This window comes from Neopsephotus bourkii, unplaced genomic scaffold (genome assembly GCF_033783945.1).
Source record: "Neopsephotus bourkii isolate Nb327-2 ecotype Australia unplaced genomic scaffold, CSIRO-AGI_Nbou_v1 NB_818, whole genome shotgun sequence".
NCBI lineage: Eukaryota > Metazoa > Chordata > Aves > Psittaciformes > Psittacidae > Neopsephotus > Neopsephotus bourkii.
Window position 1 is genome coordinate 210,258 of NW_026901314.1, and position 19,117 is coordinate 229,374.

The 19,117-nt window shown below is 41.9% G+C and overlaps 1 protein-coding gene across 2 annotated transcripts; it reads right to left on the minus strand.

Annotated features, from left to right (window-relative positions):
• Positions 1 to 958: 958 nt before the first annotated feature.
• Positions 959 to 15,860, minus strand: CUNH16orf87 (chromosome unknown C16orf87 homolog). 2 transcript variants are annotated; one of them, XM_061355646.1, is made up of 5 exons: positions 15,607 to 15,860; positions 9,902 to 9,998; positions 6,884 to 7,066; positions 2,180 to 2,237; positions 959 to 1,498 (listed from the first exon to the last, which is right to left on the minus strand). In XM_061355646.1, the coding sequence occupies exons 1-5, from the start codon at positions 15,670 to 15,672 to the stop codon at positions 1,477 to 1,479; spliced, it is 426 nt and encodes a 141-aa protein (XP_061211630.1). In that variant the 5' UTR covers positions 15,673 to 15,860; the 3' UTR covers positions 959 to 1,476. The 2 variants fall into 2 exon arrangements, with proteins under 2 accessions (XP_061211630.1, XP_061211629.1); XM_061355645.1 differs by lacking the exon at positions 2,180 to 2,237 and having other exon boundaries at positions 15,607 to 15,857.
• Positions 15,861 to 19,117: the final 3,257 nt, after the last annotated feature.

A 19,117-nucleotide genomic window follows, 5' to 3' on the forward strand; every position in this document is an offset into this window, starting at 1 on the left:
AACTAACAGTCAGTATCTGATAGCTCAGTTTTATTAATAAAAACCTCTGCTTCTACCCAGAGATCAGTTCTGTAGCATAATCTCATTAGGTAATTCTCACTACTCAGTAATGGGGTACTAAAAAGCATGAGTAATACTGAAGAAAATACATTTAGTTATATTCCCCTTCTTAGAAGAGTGAATCAAAGGTAATAAAAAGCTCGTATGACAGGTTTTATGAATGCAATTACCTCCTGCACCTGCTTCCCCAGGGTTTTACAGGGCTTGAGCTCTTTTTTTCTTTCTCCTTGGCAAGACAAACCCTATATAGTTACAAAGTAAGGGTTTGGACTAAAATTGCACTATACCATAAAAAGACGACTTTGTTGAATGTCTTCCCCAAATCAAAATAGCACATGTTCTGTACATTCAGGTAGACTTTTGCTTTGATGTTTACAGTCACCAGTCCAAAACCAATACTGCTAAGAATTACTTTCAAAAGACAGAAAAGCTATTGACAGTAAATGGCACTAACATTCCCCTTGTCTTTTGGCAATACCCAGTAAGAAGACACTAGCTGCAGATCTGCATTTCTGATACCTGCTTCTCTCCCTCTCCAGTAATGGGCTAAGAAAGAGTTTGGAAGAAATACTTACCATGTGGACAAGGCTGACACCCAGCAAATAGTTGTTACAAAACAGCACTTAATTCTGAAACTTCTGGGTCTAACCCCAAAGTTATGCAATTTTTAAACAACACCACTATGTAACAGGGAATCATTTTCTAGACAGAATTAATGAACAGTTTGAAGTTCTCAAGCAGAATAATCCCCCAAAGTGAAGCCACTTTAGTTTTCTATCAATTATATCACACCTTTTAAAAAAGTGCAAATCTAAAGTCACACCTAGGAAGAATACCAGATTTCTAAAAGGATTAAAACCAACACATACTAAATACCACACATGTACTTAATGCCCAGTTCAATAAAATACTGGAGTATCAATTTATTAAAAAGTTATGTGAACTCTACATACATAAACTGCAATATAGCTGAAAAATCTGAAATATATAATTTTAAACGAAAATCATTTATTTCTGGAAATATTTAAAATATTGCATTTCTGGCAGGAAATTTAAAAGAAGTGCTCTGGAATGGGTGCAGTCTCTCTGGGCATTTGTCTTCAAGGCGTAAAACATCTGCTTTATGATTTTTCATAACACAATCTTGTGAACTCTTTCTTTCTGACTTGTAGAGACAGATTTCCAAGAACAGCAGCAGAATTTTAAAAAGAAACACCATGGTCCTTGTCAGTACAGACAAAACACTTTCCGAGAGCCCATGACACCTTGGAAATACACTAGCGATTCTGCATATAAATGCATCAGATTGTGCTTACATGTTATAGAATAAGTCTTTGATTGATAATTTTTCTGTTTATTTCCGCCAAGGCCACTGAAAATACAAAGGCCTTTTCATCTGAAAGGTTAGCATACATGTCAACTTCTTTTTCTTGTTTCTCTGTAGAAGAAAAAAAAGTCACTATTAGAAGCTTTTTTCATTTAAGTTAATGCATGTTACACAAAGTTTAATAAATTATGTGGAATGGAGCACTGGAATTGAAAAGAAGTTAACAGTCAACTCCTATGCATGGAAGGACTGAGAAAGAGGAGGAAGGAATGAACAAAGGTGCTAGAACAGCCACAGAATTAGTCATCCAAAAGCATGAGTGAATTTCTGTTCTTTAGCAATGAAGAAAGAATGAGTTGTTAACATTATATTGATTCCTGACACAAACAAGTATCCAAGTTTCCTTCCAGGTTTTTTGGTGGGGTTTTGAGTTTCTTTGGTTGTGGATTTTGTTTGTTTGGGGATTTTTGTTGGTTTGGGTTTTTTTTTAATTTGTTTAGGGTTTGGGGTGGTGTGTGTGTTTTGGAGCTTTTTTGGTTTTGTTTTTTTCCTTTACATAAACACCTCCCATCCTAGAAAACAAAGGTACTTTACTATATCCCCATTAATTATGACATTTGTCCCTCTATTTTACATCTACATACCAGAAACCCAAGGTTTATTTACAGTGTCCAAAACTAACAGGCAGATACATGGCAGAAGTCAGGTTCCAAATATGTCACCTTGAACATTTCTGGATTTTCTGTACTGCAGACTTTTAATCTTATCCCAGATACAGAACAATGCCAACACCTCAGTGAGCAAGTGAAAGCCTCTGCATTCCCTCTGGTCATGGTGGCTTGTTTCAATGCTACAAACACACAACAACAAGCCATAAAGAACTTTCCATACTGCAGTGCTCAAGTCCACTAAGTTAGAGTAACATACGACAAACTCCTAGAATCCCAGCATCTCGTATCTCCACCTTCTCACACAGTCATCCTCTCAATGGGTCCACATTCATAACAAAACTTTTAGACTTGGCTTCACATTTGTGTTACAGCTACAGACACCATTCCAACAGACTGTCTCCCCTGTGAAGTCAAGTGCTTGTATTAAACTACTGAAGGGGGAAAAACTGAAAAAACATCCTTTATCACCGCGTGCTTATTTAATACTGAAAAGTATTAAATCAGAACACAGCATGTTCTGATTTAATACGGAAAAGTATTAAATCAGAACACAGCACAGCAACAAACAGCTCTACTTAAAGATTTCTAGACAATTTAAATCACACTCAAGCTCAACTTTCCCTGCAAGTAAAATTGCTTAGTGAGAGCCTGGACACACAAAGATGCATCAGTTTTTAATGTGAATACAGGACACCTACTTAGCAAAATAAGTCAGATTGAAGCATGTTTGTTATTTGGAATCTAAGCAATTTCTTCCTGATCCCTTGCTACACAAGACAATATTCTCTAGTGTACTGAGTTTGAAATGAAAGCTTAGAAACTGAGTCTTGCTATTCCTACCCTGTTGCATAAGGTAACTCAGTTTCTATATATACACTTAGTCTGCACTGCTCTACTTCCTCCCTCCTGTTTACAAATTAACAACGCTGGGAGCTGTTGTGACCACAGACACTACACACACTGGTTATTCCACATTTGCCTTTTCCGTTTTCATATCTAAACCCCTGCCCTTTCTTCATTTTTTCCAAGCCAAACAATCCAACCACCATCTGAATATGTCAGCACCCAGCAAAGTTAAAAACTGTTAAGATTGTAGAATTCTTAGCAAAAAAAAAATTTCTCAGGTTTCCCCTCCGCCCTGTCCTCCCACAGCACTGGCTTTTTCTGACTTCACCTTTGAAGAATTAAAATCTTGATCTCAAACAGGATCAAGGATTAACAGAGGTTTGCAAGCTTTAAACATTCTTAAAACAATCCTCCTTCTCATCAGTAACTAGTGAAGAGCTTGCACTTGCATGACATTTTATCATTAGCTACTCATAGGATATTGTGATTTCTACAGACAGTATTCAAACTTTTCACTTCAGTCTTACCTAGAAGTAGTTCTGACTAATTTTTCTATTATTAGGAAAAGACTGCCTTACAGAATTACAATACTATTTTTGTGAGACCAAGTATTTTGCTATACAACTAAGAGGCTATTTACGTGAAAATATCTTTCTGGAGCATGTCTCACAACCCCAGACCTCCTGCAACCCACTAGACCCACACCCCTTAAAATATGGTTATATATAAATCAAAAATGGACCCTCCCCCATCACAAATTTTGCATGAATTCAAAATCCAAAGTTCCGAGATTCACTACCCAAGACAGTAAGTTACCCTTGAATGCATACACTGGGCAAGAAAATGTACAAATAATACAGTTGGAAATTACCCAAAAACTTCAGTTCAGCTTAAGTATTATCAAGATACTGAAAGGTATATAATTTTATAAAGATTCACCCCTTGTTAAGTATCAAGTATGCTTTAGTAAGACTCCAGGTTACTCCTCCTTAGTCTCACTTCACGCTATTCTTTCTGAACCACCAATACCACTTCCTCCAACATCTGAGAGGTTTTTTGTTTGTTTCAATATAATCAAGGTTGTTATGTAGATAACAAGGCAGCCTGAGAACAAGCCTGGTTGGTATCACAGTCCCACACAGTACAACAAAAATTATACCATCTCCACAACAAAATCACAATCGAATTATTATGAAGATATTTTCAAAATAGATTGTATCATTTCTGACAAAGACATTACGTGACAATTCTGAAAAGCCAAGCCTGCAGGGAGAAGTTCCTATTTTCCAGGGTCACCCTGTGGCTGATTCTCTGGGTCCCAGCACTCAGTCGTATTCCCTCAGTGTCACCTTCCTCTTTTCTCCCTCTCCATTCCTTCTTACTAAATCTGCAGGAAAGATAGCTTATTTTTTAAAGCCTTTTTGCTTCTCCTATTCTTAATTGCTGTTGAATCCTGCAGATCTTTGCTCTAATGTGAGCCACTCACAAAAGATACAAAAGAATAGTTAGTCCAAGGCACAGACCTAACTGTGAACAAGCATGCTATGCATGAAAGGAGCATGACAAGCACAGTAACAAAGCTACAGATGTCATGGGTGCCTTTAGGCAGGAAATCTTCACTGGATGATCTTCAAATTGACAGATTATCTGCTCTTGCATGCCACTGTAATTCGGGTATTCCCTGCTCTCCTGTTTTTCCATCTACAGATACATCAGGCACTGCAGAAGCCCAAGAGACACTAAGCTAGTTTTCCGCACTCCAGACCTAATTTTCAACACTATAAAATGAGTCACACAAAAAAATCACCTTAATCGTAGTTGAGGACTTAAAGTTCCTTAATACACTTTTATGTAAACACCACTATCAAGCAGCAGGTTTGGTAAAGGAAGAATATTTATAAAATTCCCAGTGATTACTCCATACACAGTAGTCAGGTCAATTTTAGAAATGACTTGAAGAGGCAGGAGTCAACATCAACTCATTTTATAATAATTACTTACAAAATTATGGGTTCTCTACTGAATTTATAGCCATGACAGCCATAGATATCAACTTTTTTTGCCTTTTTTTTTTTTTTTTCAATCTGCCCAATAATCACCACAGTGGTCTACACACGTTACAGTCTGACATACCCAGAAATAAGTCAAGGAGTAAGAAAATATCCTAATCCCACTTATTTCTATACAGTAAGGTGTGCTGTACTGGTGACTGCAAACCCAAGTCTGCACCAGCTCTGCAGAAGAGGCCAAGGTAGAAGTAGTAGCAGTAGTCACACCACCAAGTAAATGTGATGGTAGTACAGGACAAAAAAGGTGAAAGCAATCTTCTTAAGTGCAACTCAACTTAAAAAAACCCAAACACAATACCAAACACCAAGAAAAGAACATACAGTGAGGTCTCATGCAAAGATCTCACTGCATCTATATTTCTGCCTCAGAACACTTGCATATTGCCACACTTCAAAGGAGGCAGCAAAAGGTTAAAAACATTTAGCCTAGGTTTGGACAGACAAACATTCTTTAAATATCCCTCATGTTTTTGAATTCTTGGGGTTTGGAGACTATAAAACATGCATTAAGAGAATGGATCTTCTGATTGCTTAGACTGCTTTCCTCTTTTTCAGAGGACAACAAAGATTGTTTATTTTTATAGGACAACCCAACCAGCTTGCAGAAATTTTCAAACCAAAACTACATGTGCACTTGGCCCACAGTTAAATGCCTAGAAATGATTCCATTGGTGCTAAAGTACAGCTTGGATCAATAACAAATAGGGAAACTCTGTATTCTGTGAAGCTGCATACATCAATAAGCCACATGCAACACTGAAGAGATTAGGTATTATAAGTGTATTCCTATTACGGTAAAGCAATTGCCATCCAAAAAAAAACATACAGAAATGAAATTCCATATCGTCCTTCCACAGCCAAAGCACTGAAACAAGAATAAATCCCAATTTGTACTTTGTTTTTGTAGAAAAGAAACTTTAAGAAAGAACAGATTTACATTCAACAGCAGAGGCAACAAAATTAGTTTTGAAAAGTTAGAATTTAAAAGAACTCACTTTGCAACATAGATTAACACCCATTTTTTGTTAACAAGTAAGGTGTCACAGGAAAAAACAAAGCAACTCTGAGTTAATGTGATAAGGTATGCTTGAAGATTTCAGTAGATTTAAGAACAAGATCTGAATATTTATATGAAGTCTTGTTATTCCCTTCCTGTCTGCCTTCCAGCCTTTTTAAGTCCATGCTAACTTTCGGATACACTATTCAGGCCTAAAATGAATATCCCCAAAACCACATACAGCTTTCAAAAAAAAAAAAACCACCACAAAAGAATCCTACGTGATAAAGTCACATACTTGAAGAGCTCGTGAGATTATTCTACTGCATGTAACCATCTCTTTATTGTATAAAGATTAAAACCAGCAGGTCATCAAGGACCTTTAGTAAGTCAGGAGGTATTTTTTCCTCTAGAGCATTACTCTGCAGAAACTCCCACTCTGTAGGAAAAAATTCAGGTCAGAGTAGTGACTCAAGATGCCATTTTTATTTTGGTTCTCCAAAAGCTTTCAAGGAACTTCTTGAGCAATCCAGTCACCCTAATCACTCTGAAAACAGACATCATCATATTATTTGTCCCTGTGATACAGGGCAGCAGTACTTAAAAAAAAATAATAAAAAAGAAATCAAAAAGGCTGCTAAGGCCTACTACAGTTCAATGGCTTTCAAAGATGCTGAAACTTGATACAGTGGCTAAAAATACAGACTAGTTCTCTGCAGTTAGTTCCAGTCAGACACTGAAACAAAACCAGAGTTCTCTACAGATGTGAAACAGCCCCTTCCTCATATTAAGATATCAATTACTGGCTGAACTATTCTACTTACTTAAATGGTTTGAATGGTATAAAGATTTATTGATAAAAAAGTCTTTATACAAAAACAAAACATAATTAACATTTTTCCAGTTCTCATACCCCTTTCTTCTTCGTATTTTTTGGCTGAGGCACTCTTAGGTCTTCCTCTTCCTCGTCTGCTATGGTCTGAATGGCTGTTAGACCTGGATCTTTTTCGGTTTTCTAAGTCTTTATTTACTGCAGAGTTTATCTTCTCTCGCTTAACTCTCTCTGTTCGTCTCCTTTTGGCCTCATTCTTGTTTTCTGTGCAAATGAAAAGAGATGATATGCTATTATCTAGGGTTGTTTTCATCTTTTTTTATTAATTTACTCTTAGCAGTTGCCCCTTCCCCAACCACTTTTCTTCTTTAATTCTCTGAGCAAAAGCAGTTATATGAACAATGACATCTGCATAGAAATTTCTGCCCCATGCACAAATTAAGCTATCACATCCACAACGACACTTCATTTCTTGATTGCAAAGGCCAAGCCTTTTATTACTTCAAATGCATTTTGCAATGAGATATTTGCTAGCACACAAAAAGTTGTCTCCCATAGTAAGATGAAAAAAACTACACATCACAGACACCAAGACAGCCCATTGTACCTGTTTCCACTAGCCAAAGAAAAAAGTTTACCATATAGGCAAACAGCAGGCAAACATCAAAGTACTGCATCTTTTTTTGACACTATCAATGAAATCATTCCTGCTGCTCACACAAATCAAAATGCTGAGTCAATGCTGCAGTCAGTAAATGCCACATTACATAGTCCATATGTCCCACCAAGTCTAGCCTATCACAAGGCATCAGAATACTCATGCTGATGAGGTGTCCTGTCAGAGTCAAAAAAAAACAAAAGAAGAAAAAGTATTTACATGAGTTACATGAGTTTCACCTGTTAATTAAGCACAGATTAGTGAGCTTGGGTGCAAAAATAGTAGTCCCCACAGCACACTATTAACACAGACTAGATGCACATTTGCAAGGCTACAGCATGATTCTGCAGTAGCTATATTGTTGAAAATACTGGGAAAATGTTTTCTAAAGGAAGTTGCAGTTACCTCATGAGCACAATACAGATATACATGGTCTCCCATTACACCTTCCTGGGAAATGTTTTCTTTTTGCTGCAGTTATCCCATTAATCTTGTGTAGACATAGGGTACACACTGGACAACAGGGTAACGTGCCAATAATGTCAATACAAAAGCTGTATTTCACATCATCCCAAAAAAGCTGAGGTAGCAAGGGACCTCTGCAGATCAACCTCCCCAATGCTCCTGTTCAAGCAAGGCCACCAAGAATCAGCTGTTCAGGACCACATCCAGGTAGCATCTGAATATCTCCAAGGACGAAGACTCCAAAATGTCTCTGGACAACCTGTGCCAGTGCTTGTCACTCTCACAGTAAAAAAGTGTTTCCTGATATTCAGAGGGAAGAGCCTGCATTTTTGTACACATCGCCACTTATCCTGTCACTTGGCACCTCTGAAAATAGCCTGGCTCTGTCCTCTAAGCACCCTTTCTTCAGGTATTTATATACATTGGTAAGATCCCCCTCAAGCTCTGATTCACCAGATTATGGCCTTCAGCTTCATTTGGTAACTACTTTATCAACAACTGGGGAGAGGAGGGTGGGGAAGAAAACTAACCAATACTTCCAAAATACCACAGGCATTGCTTAACCTCCTCCCTCCACCTTGAAAGCTCAGTTAGCTGGTATAATGGTATGTAATTCCCATCTGCTGGCAAACTACAAGCATCCTTCAAAATTGTAATGTAAAATACCAAATACTTAGCTTGCATTTTGTAGGCCTGGGAGGTAATTTTAAAAAGCAGACATTATAGATGAGATACTTTTGGTTGTTGGGTTTGTTGGGTTTTTTTCCTTTCCCCTGACAGGTGCTCGTTCTAACTGATTCCTACTAATACTGGAGGAAGTGATAAAAATGAACACAAGGAGACTTAAACATGCCAGAATGCACATTCAACCAACTGTGCTCATCTATAACAAAAGATATGTAAGTTAGATAGAAAACCACACTATTTTTTACTTTCATCCATGCAGAGAGAAGATGCACATGGTTTTAGATTAAACATATGACCAACTATTATTTTCATAAAATTTGTCTTCAATCTGCATGTACTCTGAAACCTGACCCCCTCAGTACCTCTAGACTATGAACTTCAAAACAGGATTAACAGAAAGCTTTCTGTAAGGAGCTGTTACTGTAAAGTTGGTCGGAGAAACTCTAAGACTCAATTTGGAGTTTTAGAAGGCAGGCATTCTTTATTGCAGAGATGGGCACATACACAAATAGCTTTGCAAATGTAAGCGCACCTGTTACTTGCTGGCAGCAGCTATACATTTAGCATACTCATTCATATTCACAGATTTTCCAGGAAACTGTTTCTGTATTCATGAGATTTCCAGCAACTAATTATAATACTTGCATCCTAATTAAGCATGAACTTTCTTGCTGAGTGGGGGTCTTTGGTGGCTGCCGATAGTCTTCCTCACTGCGTTTACTGAATGACCTCAGTGCTTGCACACGCTTGCAAGGTTCTAGTGCTCAGTTAGCAGTTGTTATGTCCTTGCTTCTGTCCTATTTCAGTCTCACTACACACTGGGCACCACTCTGCTGCCTTGAAGGCTGGCAAGTCTTATTGTCTCCATAGTTGTTATCAGTTGTTGATGCTCCTTCTCCCATCAGCTGAACATTCCTTTCTTTCTGCATGTTAGTAAGTTGGAATAGTTTGCTCTATTTTGCTACATAAAAGGCACACAAACTATTGTTAAGTTTAAAATTTAAACCTACAGAGTTATTTTGTGTAGTGACCAATGTGTGTAGCTAGACTAGACACAGAATAAATGCCAACATCACAAGTATGAAGCAAGTAAGACCGAAAACACCAGCTTTTTTCCCTCCTCAAAATTCAAGAAAAATTAACATATTCAAATTAACCATACACACATTCAAGGGAAAGTGAACTGACAACAATCAATTTACACAGAAAACCAAAATACTCTATCTTTTGCCTACAAGTAAGAAGAAAGACCTGTTGTCCCCCCTTCTTCCCACCTCTGTAAGCGTTACCTGTGATGGGTGGTGATCTCTCAGCACGTTTAGCATGCAACAGTTTTCTACTAATAAATATGTAGCCACAGGGACACGATTTACATGCAACAGGAACCTGGGAGAATAAAAGACAAATATTTTAGATCATTTCAAATTCTGACAAAATTCCTGTCCAATGAACAAAAAAAACCCTAGTAACTTGCATTTTGTCCTTGGAGAGACCTCTTCAAATTCAGTCTGTTCTGCAAACTATGGCCTGTACTATTACATAATTGTATCTAAGCACAGTAAAAACAGGTTCTGCTGCGAATCACCTAGCAAGTCTTTTCTTTATGCAGTTGCTAGAAACCAAGCTTGAAAATCAGAGTTTGTGACTGCTTTATATTACAAACCCTCCTCCCCAGACTGTCAGGAAGAAGGTGAAGTAAAGTAGAGAGCAATAAAGCAAGGCTGAATTAGAGTAGAAATACAATTTCTCTTAGAACTCAAATATCCCCAGTCAAATCAGTTAGACATTCCAAGGTTTGCTTCCTTCATTTACTTCTAAAAAAAACAAAGAAAAAGCGTGAGTTAAAAGTGTCAGTACATTCTGAATCCATTCACTCTGAGAAGCATCTGAAAGCAACCCCTCTACAGAGTAGGAGCAGCTTCAAACAGAAGGTACAAGAGACACGAAGCAAACCAAATGCATTTGTACCACACTCCACAACAGCCTGCAAACAGACTGTGTGTTTACATAAGGGCCTACTTAACACAAAACTCAACCTATCACAGCTAGACAAAGCTGACTGGAGACTGAAAGGTTTGGGACTCCAGTGCTCCTCCTCCTCAGCAAAGCTGTCAGGAGCAGTACAGTCCCCCAAACATAATACAACTTAAGATGAGAACAGCTGGAAATGTGACACTTACATGAAAAATGACAAAAACCTTACTCTGAGCAATTAAAAAAAGGGATGCTGATAAATTACTAACTTCATTAGCTTCACTTAAAGCTGAGATCTTTTAAAGTAGTACGGAACACACAATATTGCTTTGATTAGGTTTAAGACTGAAAACACAAAGCAAGTCTAAACAATGATCTGGAAAAGATTAACATTACACATTAAAGTCAACGTACGTCGAAGCACAACAGTGGGGGGAAAACAGCAGGAGATAGTTTCTGAGAAGTAATTCTTTAAGACAGGCCTCTGCAAGTTTGCTAGTGTCCATGGAAACAAAGAGTACAGAACCATGACTACCTGCTCAGTTTTACTGCGCACATACAAGAACGAAGATCCACTGTTCTATTGGCTAGAAAAGACCTGCCAAGTTAGTACCTGAATTTGTAAAGGGGAACTTAACTGCTATTCAGAATAAACAAGTTATTTTGCTTTCTGTAGCACATCTTAACTCTTGTACTTCACCCTACAAACGGCTTACAGATAAGATTTTGATACAGGTTTTCTCTAACTAGAAACCTTTTAATTCCCTTTATGGAGACAATGACATAATAAAAAAAAACCCAAACTCTAATCAAGGTTTATTGAAACTCAAAGCTGAGAATTTAGCTGGCTGCGCACAGACCAGTCAGTCTCACCTCTGTGTCTTGCAACATCTTGGAGCAGATTCTCCTGGAAGGCATGCTAAGGCACATGAAAATCAACAAAGTGCTTGGTGACAGCCAGTATGGCTTCACTAAGGGGAAATCCTGCCTGACCAATTTGGTGGCCTTCTATAATGGGGCTACAGAACTGATGGACAGGGGTAGAGCAGTTGATGTCATCTACCTGGACTTGTGTAAAGCGTTCGACACTGTCCCACACGACATCCTTGTCTCTAAATTGGAGAGACATCAATTTGATGGATGTACCACTCGGTGGATAAAGAACTGGCTGGATGGCCGCACACAAAGAGTTGTGGTCAATGGCTCAATGTCTGGCTGGAGACCAGTAACGAGTGGTGTCCCTCAGGGATCAGTGTTGGGACCGGTCTTGCTAACATCTTCGTCGCTGACATGGACAGTGGGATTGAGTGCGCCCTCAGCAAGTTTGCCGATGACACCAAGCTGTGCGGTTCGGTTGATACACTGGAGGGAAGGAATGCCATGCAAGGGGACCTTGACACGCTTGTGAGCTGGGCTGATGCCAACCAAGTGCAAGGTCCTACACCTGGGTTGGAGCAATCCCAGGCACAGCTACAGGCTGGGCAGAGAAGAGATTCAGAGCAGCCCTGCAGAGAAGGACTTGGGGGTGCTGGTCGATGAGAAAATGAACATGAGCCAGCTTCAGTGTGCGCTTGCAGCCCAGAAAGCCAACCGTATCCTGGGCTGCATTAAAAGGAGTGTGACCAGCAGGTTGAAGGAGGTGATCCTGCCCCTTTATTCTGCTCTCGTGAGACCTCACTTGGGAGTATTGTGTGCAAGGACATGGATCTGTTGGAACAAGTCCAGAGGAGGGCCACGAGAATGATCAGGGGACTGGAGCACCTCCCATATGAAGATCGGCTGAGAAAGTTGGGGCTGTTCAGCCTGGAGAAGAGAAGGCTGCATGGAGACCTCAGAGCAGCCTTCCAGTATCTCAAGGGGGCTATAGGGATGCTGGGGAGGGACTCTTCATTAGGGACTGCAGTGATAGGACAAGGGGTAACAGGTTAAAACTTAAACAGGGGAAGTTTAGATTGGATATAAGGAGGAAATTCTTTCCTGTTAGGGTGGTGAGGCACTGGAATAGGTTGCCCAAGGAGGCTGTAAATGCTCCATCCCTGGCAGTGTTCAAGGCCAGGTTGGACGAGGCCTTGGGTGATATGTTTAGAGAGAGGTGACCCTGCCCATGGCAGGGGGTTGGAACTTGATGATCTTAAGGTCCTTTCCAACCCTAACTATTCTACGATTCTATGCTTATCTCCTTATTCATATGTCAGTACAAGAGTACTAGAAAACACTACCTAGCAGAGAGTATCTTTAAGGTGACAGAGGAGTTTCCATTTAAAGCCATCTTCGAACACCAGGGTCTCTCCAATAATTATGTTTCCAGAGTCAGCCTAAAATAATTTGGTAAAAATCACTCAAAGGGGTTGGAACAGACCCAGTATTTCTCAATGAACTTAACTGTACATAACAGAACAAGATTGTTCTCATGTTACAGCTTCAGCACATAGGTGGTGTGTGTGTGTTTGGGGGTGTGAGGTTAGGCGAGAAGGGGCTTATTCACTGAACCATACCAATTATCCTTCGAAGACCTACAATGACAGCGCAACAGCCCTCCGAACACCGGTTTACTCTGTTTAACACTTTTGTAAACAAAAGAAAATTTTATTGTACACGAAAATTTACCTGAAGCTAAACTAAGAAATGATAATTATTTCTTCTGACTGCAAGTACTTCATGCTCCCCAGTTAAATGGACCTATGCTTTGACTGTGAAAATATCAAATCCCTTTTTTTTTTATTAATAAAAAGAAGCCTAAATGGCAACTACATGTGATCTAAATTACAACAGTCTAAGTAATATTACTCAATATTACACTCCAGTATTTGTGGTTGTCTAAATATTTCCAAGCATGCCACTTCTAGCAAAGAAATCAGAAATAAATGCATAGTTCTTGTTTATGGAAGAATTTAATAAATGCTAGCATATGACAACCACTTAAGGGTCACACAGGAGCCTTCCCACACACGACTTGTACTGTGGGTTTCTTGTCTTCCCTCAAACTTTTGGGACTGGACAGCAAGGTCCTACAAGCAATGCTTGTGCCAGGGCAGGACACATGCAATGAATATTAATTCTATGTTAGCCATGGAAGCACTGCTAACAGAAAATTTACTTTAGAATCGTAGAATCAACTCGGTTGGAAAAGACCTTTAAGATCATCAAGTCCAACCATTCCCCAGCACTGCCAAGCATTTGCCAAGGCCACCACTAAACCATGTCACAAAGGGCCTCATCTACAGTTTGTAAACACTTCCAGGGATGGTGACTCCACCACTGCCCTGCCCAGCCTGTTCCAATGCCTGAGCGCCCTTAGGGGAAGCAATTGTCTCTTTCCAGCCTAAACATCCCCTAGTGCAGCTTGAGGCTGTTACCTCTTGTCCTAAATCTACACATGTATACCATGTATTTAAGTTTTAAAGCACAGAACAATGTGAAAGACTCATCATTAAAAAGCCTGTAAGAGCCTGTTTGCTTCCTTGCTCTTCTTACTGGTGGTGGTTTGACATTCACCACAGTTATTCTCAAAAAAACCCAGCACCCTTTGCATATTCAACTCTTTGCTCATTTTAATTTCTTCTTTCACCAACCGAACAAGCAGAACTTGGCACACTACTTTTTTCTCACGAATAGTACTTCAGTGATAAGCTCAACACATGAGCATTTGCAAGGGTTTACCTATTGCTTAAAACACGAAAGGATGGCCCTACAGAGCTTAACATTCCAAACTGCTTCAGAATGAGCAGAAACGCGATAAAATCTCTGCAAGTCAGAACAAATGACTTTGTTTTAGCCCTCATAAGTTAAAAAAGGAAAAAAGCAGCCTTTTATTTTTTTAAGTATAGCTGCAACACTGTGCCACAGCTCACTTCTAAAGTCCAACAACAGAACTCTGCTCCCCAGGGTCACACGCCCCTGGCAGCCTCCTGCAGTGGTATGCTGCTGTCCCCATCACACGTCCTGGTTTTAACAGCAACGTCCTCACCAGCAAAGAGCACAGCTGAAGACGGCTCCTGATATTGTAACCGTGAAAATCAGCTGCTGTTAACTTTAAGTAGCTGTATTCTGTACCCATAACAAAACCGCAGTAAGGAACAAACAACAGATCCCATCTACATCTGCACAACAGAAATGGCAGCAGAGGTCTAAATTTTGCTGTTTCTGAGCTACTCCATGAGAAAACTGAAGGCTCTCCCAGGTAGCCTTAGGCTCATTATTCATTCAAAAGGCAAAATGCACTGCACAAATTACCAAGTTCATTAGATTCTTAATATCGTTTCTAAACAATACTAGCATATAATTCTGCACATCACACAGAAATCCTTCAGCATAATATAACTATCATGCTACCCTGCAAGAGGAACACGGTGTTTCACCCACATTCCAGGCAGACTGCAAAGGCAACAATTATTTACCTCATACAAACGCTGCTTCACAGAGGCACGGAAACGCTTTAGTGTGTTCCCCTCATCTCAGAACCAAGCAGCTCGGCCGACAGCTCCTCGCCCCGGTGCTACAGAAGCCTAGTTTGCGGCGGAAGCAAGGCGCCCACCGGGATGCGCTGGCTCGGGGTGCGGCCCGGCCCGGAGCCCCGCAAGCGGGAAGCAGGCTGCGAGCGGGAAGCAGGCTGCGAGCGGGAAGCAGGCTGCGAGCGGGAAGCAGGCTGCGAGCGGGAAGCAGGCTGCGAGCGGGAAGCAGGCTGCGAGCGGGAAGCAGGCTGCGAGCGGCCCGAGTTCCGCTCGGCCCCGCCACCCTCACCGACCACAGCCGAGGGACACGGGCCTTCACTGCCTCACATCCCTCCCGTCAGCCGCACCGACACCTGTCCCCGCTGAAGCGGCCGGAGAGCCCTCCGTCACATGGCTGCGAGCCGGCCCAGGACAGGCAGCCCCGACCACGGGCCGGCGGGGGAATTCCCTCGCCCTGCCTCAGAAGCAGGGGGCAGTGAGAGGCAGAGCCCTCCCCGCTTGAAGGGCCGCCCTCTGAACCCCGTGGTCACTAATGCCCGAGCGGGGAGCGGGCCCGGCGGCAGCCTCACCTGCTGGTCGCACTCCGGGCAGGACTTGGTGGCCATCTTCACTTTCTTGGCCCTGCTTGAGGACATGCTCGCTGCCGCTGGTTCTGCCGCTGCCGCCGGTTCTGCCGCTGCCGCCAGAGCGCCGGGCGAGAGCGCGGGGGCGCGGCGCCGACCGCAGCCTGCAGAACCTCACCGGGCTCCGCCCGCCCCCGCACAAGTCCTCCACAAAGGCGCCGCTCCCCGGCGCAGGACAAGCCCCGCCCACCGCGGCGCCCGCACGGCAGGGGCGGGGCGGGAGGGGCGCGCTCCCGCGCTCCCACCCCTCCTCCCAAGGGGCCGGTTCCGCCGCCAGACTGGCGGCGCGCGCTGGGGCGGGGCTGTGCAAGGGCTCCGCGGGCTGCCCGTGGCGGGTCTGAGATAGGTCGGTGGGAGAGGGTGCCGAGGCGGGGGAGGTGGGCGTGTGGGCCTCGTGAAGTGCGGTTGTGAGGGAGAACAGCAGCGAGGGGATGGTTGATCCGCTGGAGGGAAGGAATGCCATCCAGAGGGACCTTGACATGCTTGTGAGGTGGGCTGATGCCAACCTCATGAAGTTTAACCATGCCAACTGCAAGGTCCTACACCTGGGTCGGAGCAATCCCAGGCACAGCTACAGGCTGGGCAGAAAAGAGATTCAGAGCAGCCCTGTCGAGAAGGACTTGGGGGTGCAGGTCGATGAGAAAATGAACATGAGCCAGGTTCAGTGTGCGCTTGCAGCCCAGAAAGCCAACCGTATCATGGGCTGCATCAAAAGGAGCGTGACAGCAGGTCAGAGATCCTGCCCCTTTACTCTGCTCTTGTGAGACCTCACTTGGAGTATTGTGTGCAGTTCTGGTGTCCTCAACATAAAAAGGACGTGGATCTGTTGGAACAAGTCCAGAGGAGGGCCATGAGGATGCTCAGGGGACTGGAGCACCTCCCGTATGAAGATCGGCTGAGAAAGTTGGGGCTGTTCAGCCTGGAGAAGAGAAGGCTGCGTGGAGACCTCATAGCAGCCTTCCAGTATCTGAAGGGGTCCTATAGGGATGCTGGGGAGGGACTCTTCATGAGGGACTGTAGCGACAGGACAAGGGGTAATGGGTTAAAACTTAAACAGGGGAAGTTTAGATTGGATGTAAGGAGGAAATTCTTTCCTGTTAGGGTGGTGAGGCACTGGAATGGGTTGCCCAGGGAGGTTGTGAATGCTCCATCCCTGGCAGTGTTCAAGGCCAGGTTGGACGAGGCCTTGGGTGATATGGTTAGTGTGAGGTGTCCCTGCCCATGGCAGGGGGGTTGGAACTTGATGATCTTGAGGTCCTTTCCAACCCTAACTATTCTGTGATTCTATGATTCTATGAAAGTTCCCTCCAGATACAGCTCTGGGACTGAAACTTCGAGTTTTGTATTCCTGCAAAATGTTTGTGTCTGAATCATTTAACTCTGACTTAAGAGGAAAATGACAATGCTGCTAGTATTAGGAGCTGGGTGATTTTGTTGGTTTTTTGTGTATGACAAAATGTCTACAAGAGAAAAATGCAGCAAAGTCTCAGCAGAAAATTATTTTTGAGGATTATTGTTTAAATAGCCTGGAGTACAGCTGCTAGCTAGTATCAACTGTAATGCTTTCACTGTAATGCTTCCACACGGGTAGCAATGAATGAGTGCATCTGTGAGCCTGGCACAACAGAGTTTTTGTTTGATGTTTGTAGCTTAGTCTTGAACTAAGTTTACTGCACCAACATACTGAGAAAAAAAAAGCATGAGGGGAGGCAGTTTTAATAAGCTTTTGTCTAAACTTCTCCTTCAGGGAAATTAACCTAAAGCAGCATGGAAGAAACTTTTTGAAACCTGACTTTTACAGCTATTGAAATATTAAACCGTCTACTAGCTCACTGCCGAGTTACTTTGATATATTTAGCCAGTTCTTGGTGGTCAGGAATCTAGAGAGTTTATTCGTCTGTCAGGACAGCCCAAATAATTTCTCCCTGACAGGCTAATTAAAAAGATTCTTCCTTCAGGCACAAAAGCACAAGCACTTGTCATAGTGTCTCATATTCTCCCTGCAGCTGAAGGCCCTGTGGTCTTACCTTCCTGTGGCTGTTGACCTGCTCTGCAGATTGGAGTGCTCATGCTATCCCAGTTGCCAAGTAAGCTTCTCTAGAGTCCCACTACTGCTTGTTTTTTCAGCTTAATTGTTGAGGCTAAGTTATTACAGGTTCTGTGAAATTTGAAAATGGAGTTTCAGATTCATAAAAGACCACACATGCTCTAGATAAGCAATATGTTTTAATTACACATTTCAAGGTGAAATCATTGCTTTGCATACCTTAAAAACAGACTGTAAAAACTGAAACATCTTCTGAAAGGCCACATAGATTAACAAATACCCACCTATTCTGAACATTTAGGAGATAACACAGGGAAGTCATGTGATAACACAAAATTAACAACGGTGAAGAAGCGCATCCTCACCTTAATAATTTGAAATGTGGTTCCTCTTAGTAATCTTTACTGTTAATCTTCTCATGACAAAGTCCACAGGCAACAACCTTAGGGTAAGATTTTCCTTTTCTAAATTTTAAAACCAAATATCTCTCACTCTGTCATGGTTTAAAACCCAGTCAGCCATGCAGTCTCGCTCACACCTTCCCCCCACCTTCTACCCTCACCCCTGCTCCCAGAGGGATGGGGAGGAGAATCAGAAGAATGTAACTCCCACATGTTGAGATGAGAACAGTCCAGTAACTAAGGTGTAACACAAAACCACTGCTGCTACCACCAATAATAATGATAATGATAAGGGAAATAACAAGGGAAGAGAACATGATACCACCCACCAACGGAGCCCGACCGAGCAGTGAGTCCCTTCCAGATAACTCCCAGTTACATCCCGGGCATGACGTGCTGTGGTATGGAATACCTCTTTGGCTAGTTTGGATCAGGTGTCCTGTCTCTGCTTCCTCACAGCTTCCCCTCCTCCCTGCCAGAGCATAAGACTCACAAAATCCTTGGTCAGACTAAACATTTGAGCAGTAACTAAAAATATTATCAGTGCTGTTCCCAGACTGAAAGTCAAAAACACAGCACTGCACCAGCTACTAAGAAGGAGAAAAATGACTGCTACTGCTGGACCCAGGACACCATATTGTTCAAAATGCTGTACTTCTCGTTGTACTTCTCACTGTACTTGATTTCACAAGTCTTCCATATAAATATTTATAATTCACTAATATATGCAAGTTAATTAAAAGACACTGAAAAATCTGTTTTGGTAATAGACCAGCTGTGCTGTTTCTTTGTTGTTGTTTTGCACTTTTCTTAAAGGAATTAAGGTAAAACTGCTGTGAGATTTAAATGACCAGAGGATTTGCTGTTCGGTAAATGTTTTTTCTACCTGTTTTCCGCTGGAAGCTCTACATGTCACAGCTGACTGCAGTAGAAGCTTTGTATTACTGCAACACAAAGGATTTTGATTTCAGGTGATAAAACAAATGCTGATAGAGGTAATTGCTCCAGA